General features: G+C 45.8%; 1 protein-coding gene across 1 annotated transcript in view; it reads right to left on the minus strand.

Annotated features, from left to right (window-relative positions):
* The window catches only part of LOC142573065 (transcription termination factor 2-like), a 118,108-nt gene extending 92,258 nt beyond the window's left edge, over positions 1-25,850 (minus strand). Inside the window, exons 1-6 of the mRNA XM_075682577.1 lie at positions 24,998-25,850; positions 23,537-24,179; positions 17,540-17,804; positions 16,464-16,603; positions 14,653-14,766; positions 13,588-13,844 (exon numbers count right to left, since the gene is read on the minus strand). Coding sequence (XP_075538692.1) covers positions 13,588-13,844; positions 14,653-14,766; positions 16,464-16,603; positions 17,540-17,804; positions 23,537-24,179; positions 24,998-25,249 — 1,671 coding nt within the window. The 5' untranslated portion in view covers positions 25,250-25,850. The remainder of the gene's footprint in view (positions 1-13,587; positions 13,845-14,652; positions 14,767-16,463; positions 16,604-17,539; positions 17,805-23,536; positions 24,180-24,997) is intronic.
* Between the last annotated feature and the right edge of the window lie 1,679 nt (positions 25,851-27,529).

The raw sequence follows: 27,529 nt of genomic DNA on the forward strand, positions 1-27,529 counted from the left end.
GAACTCTTCATTAGGCGAACCTGTGCCCAAAAAAACAGGCTACACTCAAAGCAGAATGATAGCGCCGAACACAGTCGGCAATAGTAAAAAATAACGACCGCATCTCAGTGCATTTACGATTTTCTGACCCTGCTATTGAAACTGCTTCCAGATATAACAAATGTTTTTTAAAATCTCTGTAACGTTGCAACACTTCGAACCCTGTCACAGTAAAAAGAGGGCACACGTGAAGTACCAATACATGAAAGCGTGACCAAACTAGGTACACAGCAGTGCACCCCGACGGTGATACAGCCTTCGAGATGAGTGAGCGAGCGGTTGCTGCGTGCAAATTTTCGAAGCTGTGAAGAAAGTAGGTCACTTTTAGGCACGCCTCCACAGAGAAGGAGGTGGCGAACACTATAAACAGCACGGTGCATGGTGTGCACCGTCACGTGCGCCACTGCAACATTGGGTGCCACGACAACGGCACTCCCATTTGTGCGCAATTGTCCCTGCGGCACTACACCTATGTCAACAATTTGGAACGACTGTCTATGTCTTCCACCATGGGAACAACGGCTGCTCAAGCGTTCCTATCGTTACTGTTGATATACATGCTGCCCGGGTTGGCAAGAATTCTGCACCATGCAATGTTGCAAAGGATCAGCAGTTACTACGCTGTTATCAGGTGATCACGGTTCCGCGAAGCTTCGTTTATACGTTGCCGATTGCTAATAACGGTTTTGCAGTGACATTCTATTTTTGGAACATAACATCTTTTTTTGCCCGAGGCAACATAGATAATGTAATATTACGGCTCTTGTGTGGCTGACGCAGAGTTGTAATGCCGAGACCATGATGTCCAAGACCTTTGCAGAATGGTGGCATGCTGCAGTAGCTTCCCGAAGTTTACGCTTCTGGCCAAACAGGATGCTTCATCTCTTATGCAAAATAAGGTCATATCCCACTGGTAGTGAAATTTATCACAAGCTCTAGAATAAAATATGGCAGCTGTGCTAGCAGTTTTGAAATTACAAGTGATCGGAATTGGGTGCCATTTCGAAACAGCCATCACATGCTGCATTTTGTTCTTTAGACGAATGTTTCTAACGGAAATTTGCAGCTAGGTGCAGGAACACACCAGCAGCAAAAACGACACAGAAAACCTGGTTTTCAGTCCAAGGAGGTGCCAAATTGTAAATGCTGTTGCCAGCTTCGGTGTGGTTAATGTTTGAGCATGTTTAAGAGTGAGCCCACATCTAAGAAGCTACAGTGAAACCTCGTTACTATGAACACCACATTAACAAACTTTTCAGAAATCTCCTGCTGACTTCTTATGGTTTCAATGTAAAAATATTTCAGCGCCATGAACTTTGGAATATCAAACTTTTCACAATAACCATCATTACTGTTTCCGTGCCATGTTAAGAATGCCTCAATACTGCGAACTAATACTCCGAAATCTGGGGTTTCTTAGAATTCCGTGTATCCTTCACGGCAGCCGAAACAGTAGGCCAGCAGACAAGGTGCAGAAAGCAGACGCCGCAGTGCACGGGTTCGAATAACATTAGACAGCGCTCAATAACAAAAAAAGCGATCGGGCTTTGCAAGTGCATGCTCCACCCAGGCAAGTGTCGCCTAGCAACAGAGGCCCATGTCTCTTCTTTCTCCCTTCTTTCTGTGCATGCCTCTTCTTTCGCGCTTCTTCCTGCGGCCATACTAGGTTAGCGCACGGAGAAATGTAACCTACGTATTGGAGGGGATGCCACACGGTCGTACTTTGGACTTTCCGGATGGTATCGTTTACGAGTGCTTGCTCTTTCGAATAGTTCAGGTGTCCACCTCGAATGAGACAGTTGTGGTGTCCACGGCAGGAAATGTGAAAAACAAACAAGAGGAAACATTGCACTTTAGAGGTGACATGGAGCTTCCTTTTTGTCAGTAGTTTTCTCAGCGTCTCCTTTGCATGCCTCACTTTTATACAGTGATGTGTGGCGGCAGAATCTACGGATAATAGCAACAGTGCAGGCCAAGATCCAAAAGCAATGTTTTCGTGGATAGCTCAAACGGTGACAACTTAAGAACTTAAGGACTGATGAGTGGGACAATTAATTATGGGGCTTTCACTATAACGACCTTTCAGAATAACGAACAATTTTCGGCAGTCTTGCGTGGTTTGTCATTGTACCAAGATTTCACTGCACTGATATAACTACTTTTCACGAGACTATATAGTAATAAATGGTTTCAACTGTATGCGCATGAAACAGAATCTGGCTTAAAATATAAAAATGCATTTTCACAATATAATATCTAAAAGACAAAGAATATTGATCCCTTTACCGATGTGAACCTGTCGAGGTGCATCAAGGAAGATTAACAATATTTCACATAAACTGATGAAACTAATCTGCAGGAACCCCCATGACAAAACATATTTGATTAGGTGTCTGACACTGTCTGTATATCATGAATAAAAAATCATCACGTTTAAACATCAACTCGTAAAATCGTTTCTTTATTTTGTTTTCTTTTCTACTGTAACAATGACTTCTGGAGCTTAGCCCTTCGAAGCAGTGGTCTTGCACAAATGGCTATTTCCAGTTCAGTCTGGTCGTTCCATGCGGTCTTACAAAGCTCATTCTTTCAGTAGACTTTGGCAACTATTCTTAATAATAATAATAATATATGGGGTTTTACGTGCCAAAACCACTTTCTGATTATGAGGCACGCCGTAGAGGGGGACTCCGGAAATTTAGACCACCTGGGGTTCTTTAACGTGCTGGCAACTATTCTTATCCCATACATTTGGTCAGAAAAACATTTAGAGCTTCCAATGTGAAATTGACAAAATGATGTATGGTGTTTAATGGTGCAAGGGCCAGCTATGGCCAAAGAGCGCCATGACATATGGTAATGAACTGTCTAGGCCTAAAAACAATTTTCTGTAAATTGCGCTATATATGAGGATTAAAATAATGACAATGACTAGTGATGTGAGCTACGAGCAGAAAAGTTCCATTACAAGGAGCTGATATAATAAATAGTATACAATAGCACTAATGCCTCAAGAGGTTCCTTGAAGTCAAGGGCCAAGAGGCATGCACTGTGAAAACATCTTGCACAGCAGCTGCAGCCTGCAAGGCAAGGCTGCACTACAGATAACCTCGCCAGGTGATTTCTACAGTGTTTACATCTGCTAACAACTTTAGGCATGTTCTAAACTCAAAAAGCGGCTCATGGCTCAGAAAGATTGCCGAGTGAAGAGGGGTTTGCTCACACTATGCGAGATAAAAGTACTTTTTACACACTGGGCTTCTATTTCAGGGCACTGGACAAGAACATGGGGGATTGCAAGAATGTCACCGCACCTATCACATGTGGGAGGATCACCTCCAGTAAGGAGGTAAGAGCGTGCTCTATAGGTATACCGTATTTACTCGAATCTAGGCAGACCCCGATTCTAAGCCGACCCCCTAAAGTCTGAAGCCAACGAAAAAATATATATATTACCTCGAATGTAGGCCAAACAAAAAAATGCGAGGAGAGCCTTCACAAAATGCGAACAGCATTTATTGAATCTGAATGTGCAGAGCTCATTCAACGTCGTCGTCTTCGCTGCTAGACTCCTCGCTGTGTTCCTTGTCACTGTCACCTTCAAACAGTGCACTATCTTCGGTACCGTCAAGCGCATTTGATATGCTGCATTCTTCAAAGGTGCGCACAATCAAAGTACCTGGGATGTCGTCCCACACTGCAGCTACCCAGCCCGCCAGCTGCGATAGCGATGCACGTTTGATGCGGGCCCATTGCCACTAGCATGTGGTATTCGTCAGTCAACCAGTCCGTGTAATATTTCCGCAGACAATCCTTGAAAGGTTTGTTGATGCAGACATCAAGTGGCTGCAACTGGCCCGTCGTGCCGCCCGGTATGACAGCGAGGTCTGTATTCACTTGGGCGAGTGCAGCCTTCACGTTGTCGGTTAAGTGCCCATGGTAAGAGTCAACGACAAGGACCGAGTTCTTTGTCAAAAAGGCTCCTGGACGCCGTCGCCACACAATCTTAACCCACTCTTCCACAGGGTGTCTACCAAGTTGATATTTCCAAATTCCCTGAGTTTTCCAGGTTTTCCCTGAGTCCCTTTGCAATGTTTCCTGAGTGACACAGAACTTTGTTTTATGTCAAGACGGGCTCCGTACATCATGTCGCCCAATGGTGTCACTCTCTAGTAAGCATGTTGAAAAAAAAAACTTAAACCAGTTTGAATAGTAAGGGGTAGTGTTCATTTTATTCAAAAAGAAAACAGAAGGGAGAGGTTAGTAAAACGCACAGCGAATAAAATATCTTCAAAGGAAAATAGTAAAACCCATTGCAAACCGAGTCGAACATTCTCAAATGCGAATAAAGAGAAGATGCATACAGAATATTTTCGACTATGAGCTATTTCTATCGATTGATAGCAAGCTAACTGGTATGCAGCCCGAACTTTATCACAAGTTAGATTCTCTCGCAACAGCTGGTAAGTCAACCTTAACTGTCCTGACATACTCAGCCCACGCACAAGGCCTCAGTGTTGCGTTTCACTGCTTTAAAGTGTTTTTTTTATATTTTACTTGGGTGACAGACACCTGCATCTCCGCGTCCGCCTTTAGAGTGCAAGCTCCCTCAAAAAAGCGGCAGCGTGCTTCCTTCCCCGTTCATTTCTCAATGCCAAGGTCCTTTGTCTTCTTGTTTTCCTTAGGCTGCGCATTCGCCACACGGACTATTTGAAGCATGCTCTTGGACAATTGTGCAGTCAGCGTCCGATTTTTCGGACTCCCTAGGGGCCGACAAAATGTCAAAAAAAAATGAATGCTTGTCTTTCACAGCCCTTAAGGGTTCAAATCGCCACAGGCACGCCCGAAAAAGTGCTGAAGGCCTGTCAGTACACTAATTAGGCCTATAGGTGCTCGTACTGTGACAGAAGATGGCGGGTGTACGCGTGTATAATTAAGGAATATATGTCATACTGTGTCCCGTGCCAGCTGCCCCTTCACACACTTGTTATGCTTCACTGCATAACACTTCTGTAATGCGGTGAAGCTGACTATCGGGAACTTTCGGAATTATGCAACGCGCCGTGCTTTCCGAACTTCGAAGCCAGTCGCGATGACCACAAAGGCGGTGTCGGTGCCATTGCTGATGGCGGCGAATTCTTTCAATGAAAAACACGGTACAGAACAGCAAGAAGCTTAAGCTAGGCCTAGCATTGCTGCGGTGGTTGCTACGGCTGCCAGTGGTTCTGCGTGCAAGTGTGCCGGTTCGAGGCGGCGAGGTTATCAAAATGGCGGAGGTTGTGGCTTTTATGCCGTTTCGGACCTGGGGTCATGGCAAAAAGTCCGGAAAATTTGACAGCGAAGGGTTCTTGCGCCCGAAATTTCAGCGTTCTTATACACCCTATGGGGTACGTACTGGTGCCGCGAAGCCGTCCGAATTATCTAGCGTCCGGAAAATCGCTCGTTGACTGTACTCTGACAACTCCTCCAGCCGTTGAGGCGGCGTCAAAGACCATTCGTTACGATTCCTCTCTGTTACTCGGGCCAGCATTACCGTGACTTTGGGTTCCCTTTCAATAAATTTACAGCCAATTTTCCCTGATAGCAGCACAAATTCCCTGAGTTTTCCCTGAGTTTTTCCAGACTACTCAAAATCCCTGAGAATTCCCGGTTTTCCCGGTTGGTAGACACCCTGTTCCACCATCGTATCCGTCATTCACCCATTCTCATTTGCCCGCACAATGAAATTTCTTGGAAAAGTTTCTCGAGCAGGTAGTGTCTTCCTTTTAAATATCATATAAGGAGGGAGTTTATGTCCATCAGCTGTGCATGCACAGCATCACAGTTGTGCGCTGCTTCTCGTAGCCCGCAGGGCGCACCTTCACCTCCTTGGCACCCTTTTCATTCACGGTGTATGCCCCTGGCATATCAAAATACACAGCCATCTGGTTGGCGTTGCCGATTTGCCCAAGGTTGTAGCCTGCCACTTCTCTCTTTCACAACACGTAGCGCTGAAAAGCTATCAGCTTTTCTTCGAAATCACTTGGCAGCTTCTGGGTGATTGAAGTGTGACGTCAGAGGCTGAAGCCGAAGCTGAAGCCTCTGAAGCCAGCCCCGGCTGGCTTTGAAATCCTTTGGCGTTAGGCCTTGCTCCCTCGAAAGTTCCCCAGCTTTCACTTGGAGCACTTCTGTTGTCACTGGAAGGGCAGCGCTCTCTGTGTCCGAACAAAGTCGGCCAAAACTGTCTCCACTTCAGGGTGACGGTCTTTCTTTGGTCCGCTAAATGGCATCCTTGTTGCGGCACACGCGCAAAGCTGCTGTCGTTCTCCCCTCCAACAATGGACGTTTTTCTTGTTGACGCCGAAGTCCCGCCTGGCTTGAAGGTTCAACGATGCCTCTGCGGCCATCACAACTTTTCGCTGCGGCACTGTAGTGGCATCTCCTGCTTGGTGCCATCGCGATAACACCACGCCGCACACCAATACGGCCGACACGACACAGGTCAAAATGGCGACCTCACTTGTGTATGGTTGGCTACTGGCACGGCTAGTAGCGGCTGTGATACTGACTTTTCTAGATGGTGCTAGCTATGCACCATATTTAGGAGTTTCAATGAAAAACTGGCGCGTTTTTTAACATCCTCGAATCTAAGCCGACCCTAGAGTTTGGAATATGATTATTTGAAAAAACTATCGGCCTAGATTCGAATAAATACGGTATTTCCTATCCTTAACCTGCAAAGAAGCACTTCCTTGTATATTGCTGTTTTCTTGGGTATCCATTTTTCTATCTTGGTTTAATCAGATGTAGCTTATTTGACCCTTCAGTATCCCACTGCCTTTGCCAAAATTTCTGCAACTCATGGTGCAAGAAAGGCGTTAGGTCTGCGGGAGAGATAGTGATTTTTGTGTCAATATATTCAAAAACTACTGACGTGGCACTTTCGTCTGCAACTGCATTGCCTTTTATGCCTCTATGGCCAGGTACCCAGCATACTATGACAACTTGGTTGCCCATGTAAGCTGAGCATAACAAGCTGTACAGTTCGTTATAAACCAAATTCTTGCGCTTTTGCAGACTCATTAGAGCGCTAAGGATGCTCAATGAGTCTATGAACAATTGTTTTCATAACACTCATTTGCTTTAAGTGTTTACCTGTCGAGAGGATTGCGTATGCTTCCGCTGTAAAAATACTCCTATGTGGATTGAGTGCGCCAGGCATTGAAAGAGATGGTCCCAGAGCTGCGTAAGCAACACCAGTAAGAGATCTGGAACCGTCCATGTAAAATACTTCGCCTCAAGTTCAAAGAAGTGCGAACGCATATGTATCTCAGGTGCGTGCTTGGAAATATCTATAAAAGAGACATCACACTTGATAGTATGCCACTCCCAAGGTGGTGGAAGCCAACTTGGAGTCATTAGGACATTCTCTTGAAGTAGTAAGCCTGTTTCTCCAGCCAACGCTTCTAAACACAGGGGCAAAGGAGTCCCGACAGACAGACGGTTTCGGTAAAGCCTGGTAGCAAACATGTCCTTTAGAGTGGAATGACATGAGTGTTCGAGATCTGGCTTTACCCTCAGGGAATAGGATAAACTTAAATACATTCTTTCATGATGCAGGGGTCATTTGTCCGACTCAACATACAGGCTTTCTACAGGACTAGTCCTGAAAGTGCCTGTAGCAAGCCAAATACCCAGATGGTGAACAGGGACTAACATTTTCAAAGCACTAGGTGTTGCAGAGTTATAAACTATGGCTCCGTAGTCAAGGCGTGACCATATAAGGATTTTGTATAAGCTATGGAAGCATCTCTTGTTGCCTCCCCACGATGTGCTTGACAAGAGCTTAAGCAAATTCATAGCCTTCAAGCACTTTGTTTTCAGGTACTTCAGGTGCAGGACAAAAGTTAACTTGCAGTCCAAAATGACGCCTACAAATTTATGTTCACGGCTTACAGATAGTCATCCTCCCTTTATATCTATCACAAGGTCCAGCAGTACAGCTCTTTTATTTCAAGAAGAGGAAGCAACTGCTTTAGAGCGCAGCTCTTTGATGGCCGTTCCCGCGTTTCGCATTGTCGTCGGCCTCGCTGTTGTGCCTCGCCCTAACCAGCTCTGTAGCTGGGGCCAGCGTGCTGCTCTAGCTGCGCACGCTCCTGGTGCGCCATCTCTCGCGCACGGTGCAAGCCTTGCTCTCCCCTTGTCCTCCAAAGCCAGATCCCATGTTCTCGCCTATCCTCTCGCCCCCTTTCTCTGTGCAGCGCCGTTTTGGTGACTCTCGCCACTACCATCCACTCCGCCCTCGCCGTCCCTTCTCCAGCTGTCGCGGCAGGTGCTCCTTGCCTTGCTGCCTCACGCGTATTCCACGGCTCTCTGCTCCTCAGTCTCCACGTGGCTGTATGGCTCTCAGCCATGTCTCTTGCTTCCCCATTTGCAAGGAGCGTCACTCAGTGGCATTTGTCACCTCTGGCAGTGCTTGCGCCTGGTTGTCCTTCTCCCACCTACACTCTTGCCCTATACCTCCCCTTACCTAAGTTGCCTTTGCCAAGGTGCCTATGAGTGAGCCCAGTGAGCGCGCGCTGTTGTGCTTTGCAGATGCAAACTGTGCAAACCACCAGTTCTCGCAAGGCATAGAGCGTGGCACCTAGGAGGAATCAGTGCGGCGAATGCAATGCATTGTTGACGTTGCCGAACTAGCCAAGCGCGCCAAGCCGCCGCGTGCATAAGCAGATACATTCAAATGGCACCCTCGATGCGATCGATGTGTGCAGCAGTCGGGAACACCCATCGCGCCACCGCTATCTTCGAGGGTGTTGCGGGAAAGCTCACCGCCTGTCAATAGAGCGCACGTGGTCTGGGGTAGCGGAGTTTGATATATCCATTTTACGTACGACCCCGTTCGAAATAAAAAATTATAAATGCATGCAATTTTCCAGGTGATATAGAAAGTGTTTGACACACGCAATAATTCGATATATCCGTGTTGACTATATCGAGGTTTCACTGCATTTGGGCCAATTTTCGTCTCCAAAAAGCGGGATCTCCCCTTAAGCAATGACAATAGTGTTCTTTGGGTTTCAGAGTGTAAGCGTTTGTGGTTGTAGCGGAGTTGTAGTTGCCGACAGGCAACGCCTCTGTCAACTATCATAGCTACACTACCAGACAACGCGACAGCATCTTCTCAGTCTCTCCCGAAAATGGCATATTGCCGGAGAAAGTTTGTGTCTGTAGATTTAGGGTGTGTCTCTTGAACACACAGCAACTTTGGATTGTATTTGTGTAGATGTTCTTTAATGTCATCAAGGTTGTTGATAAGACCCCTCACATTCCAGTGTACTAAAGTTAAACCTCAATATAACGAAGTCAGAAAGATAGGCAATTTGCTTTATTATATATAAATTTCGTTGTATTGAAATTCTACCTTTTATGCAAATGAGTGAAGTCCCCGATTGATTTTTCTTACACGGAAGGGGGCTGCAGGATTTTCTGAATTATCGGGAAATCAAAAAAATAAATTTTGAATGAGAAAACAATTTATTTTGATAAATTTGGCAGTTGGTGACAAATAATACGGCTCCATGACACGTATGTCGACGATATCATCACATCGGCGGTACAAATTAGGCAAAGCCAGCCACGCTTTCGCGTGTACTCTGCCTTTGCGAGTGATAGCGTCGCCCACACTAGGGCAAGGCTATCAGGAAAAGCGCCAACAGTGGGGAGCGAGTGCTTCATCTGCCTCTCGCTCCAGCGGGTCACCGAAACTTGAGGTTACACAACCTCCGATGCTAAACGAGGGGGAAGACAGCTTACATGGTGCCACGCCAGCTTGGCATGCCACTTTTTGCACAAGCGGCAGATTACCTTTAAAGTAGGGTGCGCAGCTGTACATGCGCTCAACTGTAGCCATGTGCAGCTATGGCCGAGACATGCGCCAGAAATTTAGACACGCGTCAACTTATCCCCCACTCCACCCCCTCGCACACATTTGATCGCGTTACCATGGGCTCGCTCCTCTCTTCCTCTTTCCCTTTGCTCACGCGGGAAGGCAGCACTCAAAGCCACCACCTTTCTTGACTCACCCTCGCACACTTTCATTCGTACCTAAAGAGCACAGTGCGTAGGGCGCAATAGGATCTTAGCGCACCTGGACTTTATACAGAACACGAAGAGGCTAGACTTCGGTGGTTGCTCTTGTCGCACAGCATGTGGTTTAAGAAGTGCATTTGCAAGCAGCTGCTTGTAATTCAATCATTTGACCATATGTGTCCTTAGAGGTTTCTATTTATTGTCTCGACATTCCTTTGCGGCGGCAGTGAAATTTCGTTATATTGCAATCGCATACCAACACACTTCATTATACTGAAGTCCTAAATACGTGGTATTCTATGGGCAAGAGGTTATGAAAAGCTAAATACTTCGTTATACATGTATCTAGAATTTCATTATACTGAAGTTCGTTACATTAAGGTTTAACTGTACTTGTGTGTTGATATTGTTGGTGTTTTTATGCTGTGTGTCAAGAGGAGTCAAGTTGGCTTATGGAGCCTTCCCAGGCCCCATAATCCGTGGTTTGTCTTTCTTGGAGCAGTCGCGAGAATTGCGCCCCTTCTGAGGTGCTGGCTGCACCCCCTGGCTTGGAGTTGTGTCCATCGCCTCCTGGTAGCTGCTGGACTTCCGTTCACTCGAGCGGGGTGTTTTCGGGCTGGGCCTTGCCTTGAAAAACAAGGCTTTGGAGGTCAATGGGTCGTCTTTTTGGAGGTCGATGGACGACCCATTGACCCCGAGATCGATGGATCATCTTTTAGAGAAGGCAAAGCAGCGCTGGCTGCTGTCGCCTGGGGATCTGGTGGCACTGCCGCGGCCACTCTCTTTGTGGACCGGGCAGATGCCGGAGTCTGCTGCGGCGTTGTCGCCTTACATGCCGCACCAGCATAGCCTGCAGTAAGAAAAAACGAAACACGCTTCCGTGCTTTTTAGGAAGACGTGTTTTCTTCTACTTTGAGTGTGATGATGTCTTTTTATTTTTTCCACATAGGGTAAGATCGGGAATATGCTGCACAGTTACCATCGCAGTTTGGACGGTGGAGTGCGAAAGTACAGTTGTCAGAGGAGTGTTCACGTTCAGCACATATTGCGCATGTTAGTCAGCCTCAGCAGCTTTGCGAGGTGTGGCCATATCTTAGGCATTTGAAACATCTACTGCATTTACTCACACAACGATCGCACCCCTGAATTTTGTTGTCAAAATTTTATTTTCTTTCTTTCCCGTGTAATGATCACACCCTGAAGCTGTTGCAGCGATATGTCGTGTGCCAAGTCTAGCTAATGATGATCGCACTTACCATCTGTCAAATGCTACGCGAATGACTCTTGAAGACATATCAAGTGGTCTGCAAGCACCCAACATACTTAAAAGCAGATGCCCCACTTCATTCCCTTTATCACTTTCCGCACTTCCATGAAAAAACAAAACTACAACTAAACTTGCCTCAGCTTTATTACTTGTGGGCTTCATAATGGTTTTGGTCAACAACAACAACATAAAGGGCGCCTTTCGATTTTTCTCGTCTGCACTAGTGGGCACGCAACAAATCATGAGCGGCAACAATAGTGGCCACGTTTACACTCATATGTTAGAAGTGTACCCTATTTATATGCCGATGCTTGTAACACAGCTAAGATATTCGCCCACCCTCAGCGGAAACGTGCCGTAGAAGGATAGCAGTGAAGACAAATGCTACAGTTTCCGCAGCATGCCCGTCATGTGTTTCTATGTCACTGGCAGCTAAGCGCGCCCATCTCTGTTTCTGTCCCCTCAGAGTGGACATGGCTACATTATAATTATTGTCATAAACTTGCCGATATTAACAATCTTATTCATTACTGATACGGAATAAACTGTTTCAATGCACATAACGTACTCACGAGAAGAAAAATAATCAAGTCCGGCACATTCGGCTTGCTCCGCTGCCCGCCATTTTTGTTTTGGTGTCCCGCACTGACAGCGACAGCCGCCTGCTTGTTGACCCGTTGTCATCCCGCAGTAAATGTGGGATGAAAAAAGAAAATGTTTCTTTTCGTGCGATATTTAACCCGCGTAATGATCGCACCCCTGAATTTGCGCCAATTTTTTTTACAAAGAAGTGCGATCATTATGCGAGTAAATACGGTACGTGGGTTTCGGATATATGGTCTTATTCGGATTTTAGCATATCCCGTTTCAAGGGCCTCAGGGAGAGTACTGGAGCCAAATGTAGGATTAGATGCTTCGTGGGAATTTTTGGTATTGTCTCGTTTATTCTTCATTTGTTGTACCTGTGTCAGTTTTTGTTCTTTCCAGTCCTGTAGGACCTCTTCTTTGGTCAAGTTCAAGAGGTCTCCATCAGAAATTACTCCTTTGGATGTGTTCATCGATCGTTGTGGGGTCACCATGATTCGTACATCACCGAATGCTACGAGACTGGGGCGTTTTCGATGTTGGTGCTGGTCGCGAATCTCAAAGAGATTGCCGTTGGCCATTTTTGCCACCTTATAGCCAGGACCTAGCGTATCAGTTTGACATTTGGCAACAGTGAAGGATGAAATCATTCTAATGGTCTTTTCAGGGTTCTCACTATGCGTAACGTGAAATGGTGGGAAGGTTTCTTTGCACTGGCCAAAAAACTGCAACATTTCTTCAGTGCACCCTCTTTCGGTAAGAGGACGATCAGGCAGATGGGGGAAGAACAATAAATCCATAAATATTTACATAATTTCTGTGGCTATGCCAGCGAGCCACTTCCAAGCCCAACAAGGGGATGCCACAAGACCCAAAGGAAACACATATGCCAGCTGTGGATAGCTACTATAAGCTAATATTATAGACGCAGGATTGGATAAGCTACCCTAGGTTAGCCCTTGCGGCCTGGAAAATTGGAAGTAAAACAAAGTGAATACAGGAGAGATGGAAAGTGAGAGAGAAAGACGAAGATGAGAGGGAAGGATAGGAAAAGGCAACTATTGATTTAACCCGGGTAGGTCAGTCCAAGGGTGCCATCTACATGAAGCATAGGCCAAAGAGGTGTGTTGCCTCTATGGAGAGGCCATAAACGTCTAAGTGCTCAGCACTGGCTCAACCCCCAGGATCCCTTTTTCCCCAGACACAGCTAAGCCGCGTATGGTTGCACACGGGAGGGTCCAACCCCCATGCGCTCGGGTCTGTGGTGTCGGAAATTGACAAAGCGAAGTGAATAAATAAACACCATTCTATTTATATTGGAAACGCTAAATACCCACATACCATTAATTTACTGCCTGTTTATTCAGCGCATTCAGACTAAGCTAAATACACAAAATATAGGGCCATGTTTTTGCAGCGATGCCTTTTCCGATGCTATTTCCTTTTCGTGCTTTGTCAGTGGTCGGGGCAAAGCTCTGTCCGCATTATCAATGGTATTAGCCGGCCATGAACAGCGGACGATAATAGTGGCATAGAATCGAGTGGAAGGAGTCGCTACAATATCACAGCTCAAACGTCATTGATATAGAATGGTTCATGGTAACACAGATGCGGGCAGCAATACCAACCCCATTGTTGCCAGTAGCATCAACGCGTGCCCAGTCACTGCTGATGGTGTCGTAGGTGGTGACAACCAGGTCGCAGCACACGAGCTCCTTAGGGTCACCCGTGCGGTTACGCCCGTGGTGCAGCTTCACCTGCCACCGATCGGGCAGGTGCCGCTGCACCTCCTCCTCCCATTGGTGCAGCAGAGACAGCGGGCACACCACCAGGGTCCCACCCCTGGGTGATTCAGCAGCCGCTCTTTCACAGTCATCGCCGTCATCTGCATCAGAGTGCAGTTGTAGCAAGGAGAAATGCACAGAGCGTGGGGGCCTCAAAAGCCTAGCACACACGGCTGGGTTAAAAGAGACATGCACATGGATATCTCCACGCTTTCTGGCCTGTGATTACTCTATTAAATGAAAATTAAATACTTAAAGATGAGTCTTTGGAAACTGAAAAACATGTTTCCCATAATGAAGTTTTGTTTCTTTTCATTATTATACATTCAAACCTCTGTATAATAAAATCACATCCAACACAAGAATGTCTTCATTATTTCCGATATTCGTTATAAGCATGTGTTCATTAGTGCCAATATCAGTGAGAAACATTTTTTAAGATTTGCTTTGGTATATCTGATGACAATTCATTATATCTGTCTTCATTATATCAAGGCTCGACTGTATTCGACATCTCACGCCTGTCTGAAAATTTACGTTTCCAAGCAGTGGGTGTTAGTACACTGGCTCAATACCTTAGGTTCAACAACTTTGGTTCAAACCAACTTTTTTTTTTTTTATTCAACTCTCTGGTCATTACAGATTGTCTTGGAATGCCAATCCTCTTGATACCATCTAGAGCTAAGTTCACCTCCAAACAAAAATCACATATACATTCCACGATAGAGTGTAAACTGTTAGTTGTGGAAGAAAACTTGCCGCAAATTTGAAATCAGCATGCCAGAATGCTTGAATAGTAAAAGCTTAACTGAAGTCATTCCCAAATAACGAAACTTATTTATGTCCCTTCCTCAGTACCAGAATAAGAGAATGGCGAGATAAATAGATGCAAGCACAAAAAGCACATACCACGTTTTTTGCTACTCTCGATCCCTGTGGCCGACTTGTACAACTTGTCGTTTGACCATTGCTGCTCAACCAGAGTCAGCATGGTCAGAGTCTTGCCCAGACCCATTGCATCAGCTGCAGATGACAAGAAAATTCAAGGCATCCACATTATCAGAACCTGCAGGCCACGAGATCAAGCTCCATCAAAAAGTACTGCATGAAGACGGTGTGACTACAATCAGAAGATGAAACTAGAATGACGATAGAATGACCAGCACGGCGTCACGATGATCACATGACCACAAACCTTAATCTCTACTTTAGCTTTCCAGTTTGCAGGAGACTAGGTTCGAGAGTTGCGGGAACTGTAGCACACACGGAGACAAAAATTTGAGTAACTCGGGCATGTAAGAGCATTAGGAGCATGCAATGCTCACTAAACTAAGCCAGCTGCAAAAAGCCATTGGGCAGCGGTGCAATGAATGACAAAAAAAGAACTCGGTAAAAAACATGACAAGTTTTTGTTTAACTAAATTTTCAGCCATAACATATCCACTTGACACAACCACGGCGAAGTCACATCGCGAGAAAGCTTCATTAGCCCTATAACGCTTTCCCACAAAGTGTCAAGAAAACTGTGTGCTTTCACCTTTTAGATTCAGCAGTGCAGCTGTCACATTTCGATGTGTAGTAGCCCTACACTCGCACCCACCTTTTTCTTCCTCCATGCGCATGCATGGCGAGTGTGTGTGATAGGTGATGTTGCCTGTGATAGTAAAGCCCCTTGAACTCAAGATTAACCAGATGGCGCACACTGCGCTTCCTCTTCACCCTCCCTCGCTCCTCACCTGCATATTATGGCAGGAGAAAGATGTTCGCTCGCTTAACCTAATGTGCTTTTTACCGCTCCTTTTCCATTCCAGTGAACTTGCCAGAATCTAGCATCAAATTCATAGACCAAATTAAGCGTCATTACATTAGCCAGGCAGCGCGCGTGGGCGAGCGTCTCAGTGCGTGTTTTCTGCTACTCACCCAACACCACAGTCCTGACGCCGTAGCAGAAATCTTCCTCGCATCTGTGCTTGCTGCACACCCGAATTGTAGCCGATGGCAGTTTGCCGCTTCTAAGCTTCGCAAGCCAAGCTTCTTGTCCTGCGGCTATGTGTGAATAAGGCTGACGCCGGGTTCAGTTGCATACATCCAGCACTGCGGCACAGAGCAGTAGCCTGCCATGCTGCACGCCTCCGAAGCAGCCACTACCTATTATAGTGCTTTCAAATGCTGTCAAGCAGATACCCAAGGTGGGAAAACCTCACCACTCAATCCGAACCGTAGCGCAGGTGGGACTTTAAACTTTCGTTTTCAGTTCACTTCGCCGCTTCCGAAGCAGCCGACGTGGCCACTGTGCCCCCGTGATCCCTCATACCACGTCACGCTGACGGTGGCGCCAGCGTTTCCAGGGGTGGAGCTCGCCCCCAATACATTCAACACTGCTGTCTCTGGTGCTACCAGCCAATTCCCTCCTAAAACTCCTTGCTCTCACACAGATTGATCAGGCATAGCACGATAGATACTACACTATGAATTATCGCAAGACACATCCTCTCTAATTTCATTCTTTTCCTTTCAATGCAGCTCCATAACTGGCTTCCTCTCCGTTACTCCCATTGATTACATTGCGTCTGAATCTCTGACTTCAGGTTTTAACATATCTTTCTGTTGCTGTCTGTGACTTTAGTGCTATTGCCAAACTTCCTGCTGCAGCCCCTTGTTCTAACTGTGGAATTCATTGCCCCCTCACTCGTATTGAGGCACTACACACGAAGGCTCACCAAGGATGCCTCCTGGAGCCTCCTGCTCCTCCCTCCAGAGCATCCACCGCAGGGCTTGTCGCTGGTGGGGCATCAGGGGGGTCCGTACCCCTTCCGGCTGAGGGCTCTCGTCCCACTCGTCAGGCTGACTGGACAAGCTTCTGCTTGGCGCAGCCAGAGGATCGCAGACATGCATGGAAATTAGGGGTGTGTAATTAATAAAAATTTTGATTGGAATACTCTCCTTTTAGTATCAAACTTTTCGTGTTCCATTCCACTGCTTTATTTTGCTTTCTTCTTCACTGAAGATATGAAGGTTAACACAATACTTACCCTCAATTTATAACTGATTCAACAGTTGAAGAAAAAATTATTGTTAATTTCCTCTATGCTTTAGTTGACTTCGTAGCCTGTTAGCTTCACAAGGTTCGTGACAAAAAAGTGAACCTCATGGTTTTAATGCTTTTTTATACAGCCATGTAAAAGAAAGATTATGGATTGCGAGATCTGATGAAACGTCCAATCTCCAATCACTTTGTATCCATAGCGAGTAAAACCGTACAACGATATGTCCTTTGCACATATATTATCACAGGCCAAAGAGCAGAATACAAGACTGTATATTCAGCTTTCACTCATATCCCATAGTTTGCGACCTTTTTGTGCCAACTGTACAGAGCTCAGATACGCTAACAGGTCTGTGGCCAAAGAATTACTGAAAATGCAGTATGCGCTGTCAGCCAGTCATCACCTTAGACAGGCGCACACATCCAGTTTGCTCGCAGGGTGAGAGGATGCTCACCGTGCTGCAATAGTGTTGGTTAATTTTTCTTGAATTTTCAATTTCTTGCTTACAAAAAAAAAAAAGGAAAAAAAGACTGAAGCAAACATATCACAGTAGGGCGAGCATCCTCACACCTTGAGGGCAAGCTGGATGTGCGTGCCTGTCTCGGGTGACGACTGGCTGACGGCACGCACTGCACCTTCCGTTATAATTTGGCCAAGCGCTCGCAAGCACTTTCTGTGTCCATCTAAGCACACTGCTCTGTGCTGAAGTTTATAACAACTGCGTGAGGGTTAAAAGGAGGGGCACCCACTGGAACAAGTACTGCAGGCGGGCCGTGGAACGCTGGGAGAGGCCTCTCGGGACACGGGTGCCCAGTGCCTCCAGCGTGGCCCCATTCCTTCCCACAGCCGATGGAGCAGCTGTCTTGCTGAGTGGCAGTGGGGACACAAGGAGCGTACGTCGGTCGTAAACGCTGTGCAGGGCGGTTGTCGGAGGGCGGGGCTCTTCCCCGCAGATGCCTGCACGTGCCACAGGGCTCACGGGTCGCCTCTTTGCCACCACGCCGCCACTGGACCCTAGTGGCCATGGGTGTCGGGGATAGGGGTATGTCGTAGAGTGAACACACTTAATGATACTGAGAAGCAAGAGGGTTATCCCAATACAGGTGAACAGTATACCCCCATGCCGTATACTTTAATGTGAATTTGTTGCAAAGGAAATCCAGTGCTGCTAGATTTCTGAGCAATCAAATTTGCGAGCAGCTGTTCAAGCACCTCGAAAATGACTCTTGAACCTTCAGCACAGCCTACTTGCTTACTGCACTACAATTTCAATTTTTGGTGTGCTATAGTTTTGATTCTTAGTTGCTGCATACTTCTGAGTCACAGTTTCCTTGTGCCCAATATATATCCTGCTTTGTCGAACAGTTGAGAAGTTTTCTCTTGCCGCTGCAGCATTGTACAGAGTGCATGAGTGCTCTAAATCTTTCCATATAACAATCTCCAAATGCAGTCAATGGCACTGTTACCAGTATTAGTAGTCACTGACGTGTTGGCAGAACTGAATTTGCGAGCATAAACTTGTGAAATGAACATGCCTCAGTGCTCTAAATCACATGAAATGTTTTTTGTAACAAACTTACCACGCGGAGCGAAACACCGAGCATATGTAATTGTGATTACACTGCCATGAGGAATACTTACACTGTCACAGCCCTATTGTGCACTAAGCTATAGGACTAACTAAGTATGATTCCTGCATTGCTCATCTACCTCATGATAGCTGCAATGCACTTAAACAAAATCCATTGTCATTGGTGACAGACTTCCTTTTAGGCTGTGTCTCAATTCCACAATGTACACTACATCTAAGGCTACACAACACAGCTGTGGAATGTAAGTATCCGGATGTGCAACATAGAGGAAATCAATAAGCTCATGTACTTAGTGTGACAATGGCACTGGTGGTTTGATGCATAAGCATAACATTCTGCTTCAACTCTACAATACGGTAGAACAAGACGTCATCCTAGAATTGTGCTGGCTTTAGTTTTCCTGCACAGAGTTCAGTTTCTTCCAGACACTTCAAAGTCAATATATTGTTGTTTGCTTTCATGCTGTTTTGATGTTCAGTCCATTCAGCGTGTCATCAGTGCTATCTCGTTTAAACCTTGCTGAAAGTGCTCAATGCTATTGAATCATCACTGTAGTAGCTGCTTTTAAAAACACACAGGTCCATTATTGTCATATCATAGAACATTATCATAATCCTAGATCTAGAAAGTCTTCAAAAAACCACAGTTATTTATCCTTCCAGGTGTCAACTGTCAACTGCACATTCCTGTTTCATGCACCTATTATCGAAGCAAAATATTTTAATAAATGCTGGCAACTACACCTAATGAATAAGAAAAATATTGACATTCTTGTCATTACTAACAAAAGCTTATCTGACCAGTTATATAACTGTTCTAGAAATTGTTTGTATTGTACATCGTCACATGTAGGCGTGCACAAATAACAGTTTTCGAGACCAAATTGTATATGAAAGGAATGGTGCAACAAGTGAATTGACTCATCTATGGAATATTTTTCAAATAGCTCATGAATAACGTACAGCCTTCTCACCAGCATTTTTCACATCGCGGTATTCGTAATAATGGAGAGTTTCTGTGATTACACACTGCGCAAGTTACATAGCCATAGATTTTTTTTGAGAAGGGTTCTCCACCAACCGTGACAACTCTCCTACTCTTTTCCTGTTGTTACAGCTCCCTTGCTCGCCACAGTTCAGGTGTCAGCTGTCACTGGTGCGGCCAGCAGGCCCCTTGCACTATTTCTTCAAATGATCACAAATAATAATTGCATTTTCAGCAGTCAGACGCGAGCTAACGCACACATGTGATACACTGTACGTTCTGCTCATTTGTTCTTGGTAGGACAGCAGAGTGGTTTCGTGTTCAAGTGGAGGGGGGGGGGGGGGGGGGTCACCTCTCTGATGCCCTCTTCCTCCCCAATTTGTGACTGCCAGTGGCCCCCACCTTGCTTTCACATTCAGCTTTTCTCTTTCATCCATGTCTTCACTCTAACAGCTCGCCTCATGAAACCTTCTGTTCTGGGGAGGAAGGGGACGGAGGAGGGGTTCGTCAGAAAATGTAGGGGGTGGGGGATGTGCTTGAACCCCCCAAACACTCCCTATGCCTACGCCAATGCACTGCAAATTATAAAGCATGTTTTAGTAAAAGCACAAGAGGAACATTAGGAAAAACTAAGCAGATCGTTCACAAACTCAGCGGCTTTTCGAAGCATATTTGGTCATGCATTACCATATAAAATTTATAAAGGCAATGTGTATACCTTTGCGACCAAACTAGATATGTGTGTCGTCTGTGGCGATGGCAGACTGAAAAAAAGAAAAAGCACCTTCTATCTAGTCTGAATGCTCGCGAGAGATGGTGCCGCTACTGCATAAAATAGGTATGTCGCACAGAAAGGTATTTATTGCAACGAGAGAACAAAGGCGCTGCATTGATAAATGATCAAGCAATACCAACTGCCAAATGCCTACTCTAAAAAAATTAGATTATGGGGTTTTACGCACCAAAACCACTTTCTCATTATGAGGCACGCCGTAGTGGGGGACTCCGGAAATTTAGACCACCTGGGATTTTTTAACGTGCACCTAAATCTAAGTACATGGGTGTTTTCGCATTTGGCCCCCATCGAAATGCAGCCGCCGTGGCCGAGATTCGAGCCTGCGACCTCGTGCTCAGCAGCCCAACACCATAGCCACCAAGCAACCACAGCGGGTTCAAATGCCTACTCTAAATAACATTTTAACGTGAGTGATCATGTTTAGCCAGAAAGATCTGGATGTGTGGGTGACAGAGCGTGGTCTAGTAGGTCATATCCATCGTGAATGGGATGATAGTTATCGCACTTTTGGTTCATTTTCATGCTTGATATAGTGCAGCTGTTATATAGTATTAAAAAATATATTAGGATTTTCTTGTAGCAATATTCGGTTCGATTCGCATATTCAATTCATCATTCAAGAGTATTGAATATTCACATATTCCTAGTCATACATATATTCTGTAATAATTTTTGTAACTACCTATATATATAGTTGTATTGTAAAACTGTCTTTGTAACTGGTTATATATTTGTATTACTGAATTGTAATGTAAACTGTTTTATCACTGTTGTTGTTTGAGTGACTAGAGCTTAGCCACGTTGTACAGGTACAACGTTTGCCTGTGTGCACCTATTTTAGTTGCAACACTGTATTGTATATGACCAAAATAAATTTCAGACTTGATTGATTGATTGATTGATTGATTGACTGACTGACTGACTGACTGACTGACTGACTGACTGACTGACTGACTGACTGACTGACTGACTGACTGACTGACTGACTGATTGATTGATACGCACATACATACATTGAGCATGTACACAAATATACGCTGAAACTGCTGCCACCATGATTGATCCAGAGTGCACGAATGATGCTCTGTAAATTGGGGCTGATTGCTGTCACCTTCATTCGATTTTTTGTCGACCGAAGGGCGGTCATGTAGCCACGATCACCACCCAGTCGTAGTCTTCCTCAGTAAGCATAACGTCATCCAATAAAGAACCTTCGCTCACTCAGTTCACAATGGTCACGAGATGAAGTAGAAGAAAAAGAAGAGAGAGAAGAAGGAAGAGGAAGAAGGCGGACGTGGCCTGCAAGAAGTGAGGAGGGAAATGGCTGAACACCGCTAGAGGAGAAGAAGGAAGAAGTGGGCTAGAACACTGGGCGAAGAATGCGCTGAACCAAGGACATCGAGATTGAAGAGTTCAACAGGAAGAGGACACCGGTGGCTCTGCACCAGTCGGGTATGATCCTCCAGGCCCGCGTCTGTGCACCGTGGTCACCAGCAAAGGCTTGGTCCAAGGACAACGGCCCCGTCCTATGCTATGGGTACAACCTCGCCCTCACCAACGACAATGCTCGACAAGTCAGGCCTAGCCTACAGAGACAACCCTCAGCAGAGATGCCAGTAGTCCGCCGAGCAATGCAGAAGAACTACACTCTCATTGGGGCAGAAGAACGACACTCAGACAAGTAAGCGCCACACCGCATGTGACTTATTAGGACGTGAGAACTTGTCAGATGATTTAAGAACTCAGGAAAGATATTAATATAAAGGAGAGAGGTCAAACTCAGCATAACCATTGTTGCGGATGTATGTAAATTTGACGAGGACTTATCGATGTGATACATTAAAATGTGTTTGGTGTGTCGGTCCAGATTCATGTCTCATGCGCCAGTAACCGTGACACCCACCCTAAGGGCCATGTGACATCACATACAACAGTACCTGCTACCAAGTTTCTATTCTCTATACTGACAGAACAATGAAGGATTTGATTTCATTGAACTACTTGAGCACAGCAAGTATTGCTTTATTGAAATCCATTCTGATCTGTCTAACCTGTCATGCTGTCATAAGCTCGAATGACTCTTCTTTATAAGATCGCATTGTTAGAGCTGAATTTTAAGCTACTATTTCGCGATCACTATCGTACATTTCTTCTGGAAATAGCGGTTTCTGTGTCATGTTTGCATTAACCTGCATTTCAATTCATTTGTTCCAACAACAAGCGCAGACTGGCACTGCCTTCCTGTTTCCATCGTCAATGCTGACACATTCAAGAAAGCCCTTGTTAACAAATTAATGTAAAGCTTACTACGCTACTAAAATGTGAGTTGTTTTACATGCTACCCACTCCTCTATGTAATATCTTAGCTTAAAGAGAAAATAAATAAAACTAAACTTCCATTCATCGCACAACTGTTAATTGACATGACCTTAATTCAATAATGTTAAATTGTCCCAAGTGCTGCTGCAACATTTCTATGCAAGGAAACCACACCAGATAACCTTGAAATCTTACATGCCAGTTTCCCCTGAAATCACTAAGCAGGATTACAAGTGATGCACAATGTGTGGGTACAACCAATTCTTTGAGGGTGGGCTCAGTATTTTCTTTTGGCAACAACATCCTCCCATTCTCTTTGAGCTTCAGCAAAACTGTGTAGGCTATACATAGTCTCAAGCATATCAGCAACTTGACACTGATGATCATTTTGTTTTTATCATGTTGTGGCACAGTTATTCGGATACAAAAGTGCACAAAGAACACATAAGGCAGCATTTCAATCTGGAAACATTGTTTGCATAGCAGCCAATTCAGGGCATGAGCACAAACTATCACTGCAAGTCACATTGAAGTGGACAATGCTTTGATGGGAATACTACATTAATGCACTTTCTACCAATAGCACCTGTTCTGCTGGAAAAAGCCCATAAAGCTGACTGTGTAAGGTCTCAACACATGCACATGTCATAGACACAACAGACTGTGAAAATGTTACATCCTAGTGGTTGTCATGATGGTACAGTTGTATCATGCACCATGTCATTTCCTGCATGTGCACTTCAAAAGGCAGGAGTGCAGACTTCTGGGCAAGTTGGTTTGACACAGTTATTGGAACCATAGTGCTTAAGTGACACGGACAAGGAAGAATGAGAAGGATGTGAGCACGTCCTTGTCGTTCTTCCTTGTCCACATCACTTAAGCACTAGGTCCCACTAACTCTTCAAGAGGCATAGAGCATTACACTAAACAAAGCAACAAATAACGCTAAGGCCATATTTGTTCCCGGGTTTGAAACCCTCAGGCAGTTTCTGCAGGAGCAGCTGCCCATTCTTACACAGTTGCAAGAAGGTGGACTGAAAGGAGGACACACATACCTTGCTCCACACTTGTCAAAGATGAGGTCCCCTTCAGTGGAATATCAGCTGCTGTTGTACTCTCGGAAGTGGACTCGCACTTGTGCCTAGACATTTCATTATCTGCCCGAATGTGCTCCCGATGGGAGCTCTGAACTCTGTTTTCTTTTGATTCCGATGTTCTTTGCTTTTCTGCAGACTCGGGCACAGCACGGTTCTTTTCTGTGTCATGTCTTAATCTATCACTATGCTTTTTATGGACACCTGCTGATGCATTTGAACTACGTGCATCAGAACTACCCTTTGTTTGCGAGCTTTGATGAGGCTCCTTTGAAGAGCCATGCTCTCTCAGATCACTCTTGGTTGGGGCACTCTTTTTTGACTCTTTAGAGGCAGAAAGCACCCACTCTGACACTGTGTCAGCTTGTCTCACAGCTTTCGCAACTGATACATCTGATCTGGACTCCCCCCGAGAATAACTAGTGGAAGAATGTTTAGCAGTCGTGTTCGTGTCCTTTGCGGAATTGCTTCCCGTGCCATTTCCCTGCTCGCCTGGCGCTGACAGACACATAAGTGAGAGCTGGTCCTCCAGCTCTTTCAAGTGTTCCTTGAGCCGCTTGCCCCCGTCGGGGAGGGTGTTCAGCTTGATGGTTCCCATGACTTTCTGCACATACAAAAATGACAGCTATGGTATAAGAACAGCAGCTGTAAACAACAGCTTGTTTTAGCTTTCGGTTGTTAACATTAAGTCATCTCATAATATAAACAGTGCATTGCTTTTCAGTAACTAGTTACTCAGCGTGCGCAAAACAATGTGAAAAGACAGCTTTAATTCACGCACTATACGCCTTCTACGCGTGCGTCATTCAACATCTGTTTTTCCCTTATTTCATTACATTGCTTAAAAATTGCTTAGTCACTGCTTTTGAAGGTGGTATGAGAGAGAAACAGCGTTTTTGAATACCGGTTTCGTGGTCCCAGAGCACGAAACCGTGGTTTCGTGGTCTCAGAAATTTTTTTTTTTTGGGGGGGTGGGGGGGGGGGGTTGAGGGGCTGGGGCCCGTGGGTGTTGTCGCACGTTGCCAGGTATCCCGGGATAGTCGCCAGCACACTTGTCTACAGCGCTCGAACGCGCTGGCGCAATCTACCGAGAATGCTTGGTTCTGGATAGCTTGCATCTGAGCATGCGCCTCCACACTGATGGCACCTAATTTTCGTCATGGCACCCTAGACAATTCGCACCGGGCCGCCCTGGAGCGGCGATGACTGGATGAAACGGCGCCCTGTGCGATTTTTCGAGGTTGCCATTACATTTTGCAACACACATAAGTACACGCAGGTTACATATGGGCGACCAATCGCTGATCCTCTGCTTTCAAGCTCAGGCCGCGGGAGAACTCGTGCCGACATGGAAGCTCCAGATTTGCATGCTTTCCGTAAGAAATGCCAGACAGGTAGCCGCGCGTACTGCAGCTCTCTCACCTTTTTCTTTTGTATCTCCAACTCCAGTGCCTCTTTTGACTTGGTCAAGAGTGGTAGCTTAGTCGCAGGCGCGTCCTTGGCGGGCATCATTGACGAATCTTCCAGTCCTCTTGACAGCGATGGTGCCGGTGGCTTCGGCACTTTCTGTTTGTCGCCTCGGTGACGCGAAAACGCTTCCGACTTTTCATGACGGATGCTCTCTAGTTGCTCGGGATCGCCCGTTTTCCTGACGCACTTGCCGGACGACTCCATACTTCGCGCCAGAGGGTAAAAATGCGTGATTTGTCGTCAACGAGGCATTACACGCATGCAACAACTAAAGTTGTTCGTAGGGTAACGTGCAAGCACTTACAAACTTCGCCGCCAAGACCGAAAACCACGAGTCGACACACCGAGAAAGCCCGTGCGGTTTGCGCTTCAGTATCGCATCTAGGAAGGCAAGTTTAATGAGTTTTTTATTGTTGCAATGAATCTAGTACACATACTAAATTAAACATTTTATTAAGCAAGACTTATTAGACTAAAGCCACGTAATATACTTGAAGAATTCACGAACAAGTATTCATATGAAGCTACGTCCTGTCCAAATCCGCTTCCCTCATATATGTGACTAAAGCGGGTCGTTTGAATTCAACTTGACATGTGAAGCGGACCGCGCTTGAAGGGCAAGTCGCCACAAGTTCATTCAGGGCTAAGATACGGTCTAAATGTGCAACCATGAAAGAACTACCGATTGTTTCCAATTTTTGCTGTCGGCTTCCCGGATAGTTGACGAGAGGTTGGTCGCTGTGTTATGCGGTAGGCCGTGCTAGACAGGCCGGAGAGGAAGGGAATGCCGCGCAGCAATGCAGTATGCCACTGCATAGGCGAAAAGTTTAAATATTTTCGGGGGGGGGGGGGCAGTCAGCTTACGAGCCTCGTATATATATATATATATAATGGGTAGACGTCGCTGAAGAACGTCTACCCATTACCACGCATCGATGATACTCTAGACTGTTTGCAGGGAGCCGAGTTCTTTTCTTCGCTGGATTTGCGGTCAGGCTACTGGCAGGTTCCGATGGCAGATGCCGATCGCCCGAAAACTGCCTTTGTTACACCAGACGGCTTGTATGAATTCACCGTCATGCCTTTCGGACTTTGCAACGCACCTGCTACGTTCGAAAGAATGATGGATAATGTTCTGCGTGGCCTCAAATGGAAAATATGTCTTTGCTATCTTGACGACATTGTGGTGTTCGCCCCTGATTTCCCAACACGCCTGCTCTGCCTCCAGCACGTACTCACTTGCTTGACCAACGCCGGGTTGCAAGTTAACTTGAAGAAGTGTCCATTTGCTGTTCGTCAGCTAACAATTTTAGGTATGTTGTGTCAAAGGAGGGCATTCGCCTGGATCCCGAGAAGATGATGATGATGTGTTGTGTTTTGTGGCGGAAGGGCCAGGTTTGGCCAAAGAGCGCCATGACACGTGGTAATTTTGACGATGTACTATGGAAGATGTGACTTGGCTGTAAAGTGGCCTAAAAATATTCGCTGTAGAGTGCGTAAAATCTATGGGCTATAAAATTATGGCGATGGTTAATGACGAGTACTATGAACATTAAAATCCGTCGTAGAAGGATGATGCAAAATATAAAATATATAAGATGGTAAAATTACTTGGAGCACTGCTGCCTCGCCAGAGCCCTTGAACCACAAGGGCCTAGAGGCATGTGCTATTCAAAAATTATTATCACAGCGCCATCCTCTGAAGAGAGGAGACGCTATGAACGTACGGGGCTAACAACATGCAACACAACATCTTTCAGATAACTTAGGACTGCGTTGGTGTCAAATAGTGGTTCTGGGCCGAGTAACATTACTGGATGAAGGGGGATCTGCTGCCGGTATGCAATGGGAAAATGTTTCTTTCTTTCAGATTCGGCTTTCCGACACTCCAGAAGGACGTGGAGGACGGTGAGCCTCTCCCCGCATCTACCGCAGGTTGGAGGCTCATTTCCGGTGAGTAAAAAGTTATGTGTACCAAATGTGTGTCCTATTCTTAGACGACAGAATAGGACCTCTGTCCGGCGTGATTTTGTTACGGAAGGCCAGAATCCTAACTGTGGCTTTATCACGTGGAGCTTATTATTTGTTTCCGCGTCCCATAGGCGTTGCCACTGGTTCCGTAGTTTCCTCCGTAAGAAGGGCTTCAGGTCTGTGACAGGAACTGCAGCGGTGGGATTAGCAGAATGTGATGCAACTGACGTGGCCATCTGGTCCGCCACAACGTTACCTTCGATGCCCCTATGACCTGGCACCCAGCATATGATGACATGTTGATTACCTATATACGCTTTACACAGAGCAGAATAGAGTTCGTTAATTACCGGATTTTTGTGGTTAGAGAATGCCATCAAGGCCTTCACAACACTAAGGGAATCCGTATATATGACTGCTTTCTGGAGTTTTGATTTCCTGATATGCTTCACAGCCGACAATAGTGCGTAGGCCTCAGCCGTAAAGATACTAGTTTCCGCATGCAGTACATTG

Source organism: Dermacentor variabilis, chromosome 2 (assembly GCF_050947875.1).
Source record: "Dermacentor variabilis isolate Ectoservices chromosome 2, ASM5094787v1, whole genome shotgun sequence".
NCBI classification, from domain to species: Eukaryota; Metazoa; Arthropoda; class Arachnida; order Ixodida; family Ixodidae; genus Dermacentor; species Dermacentor variabilis.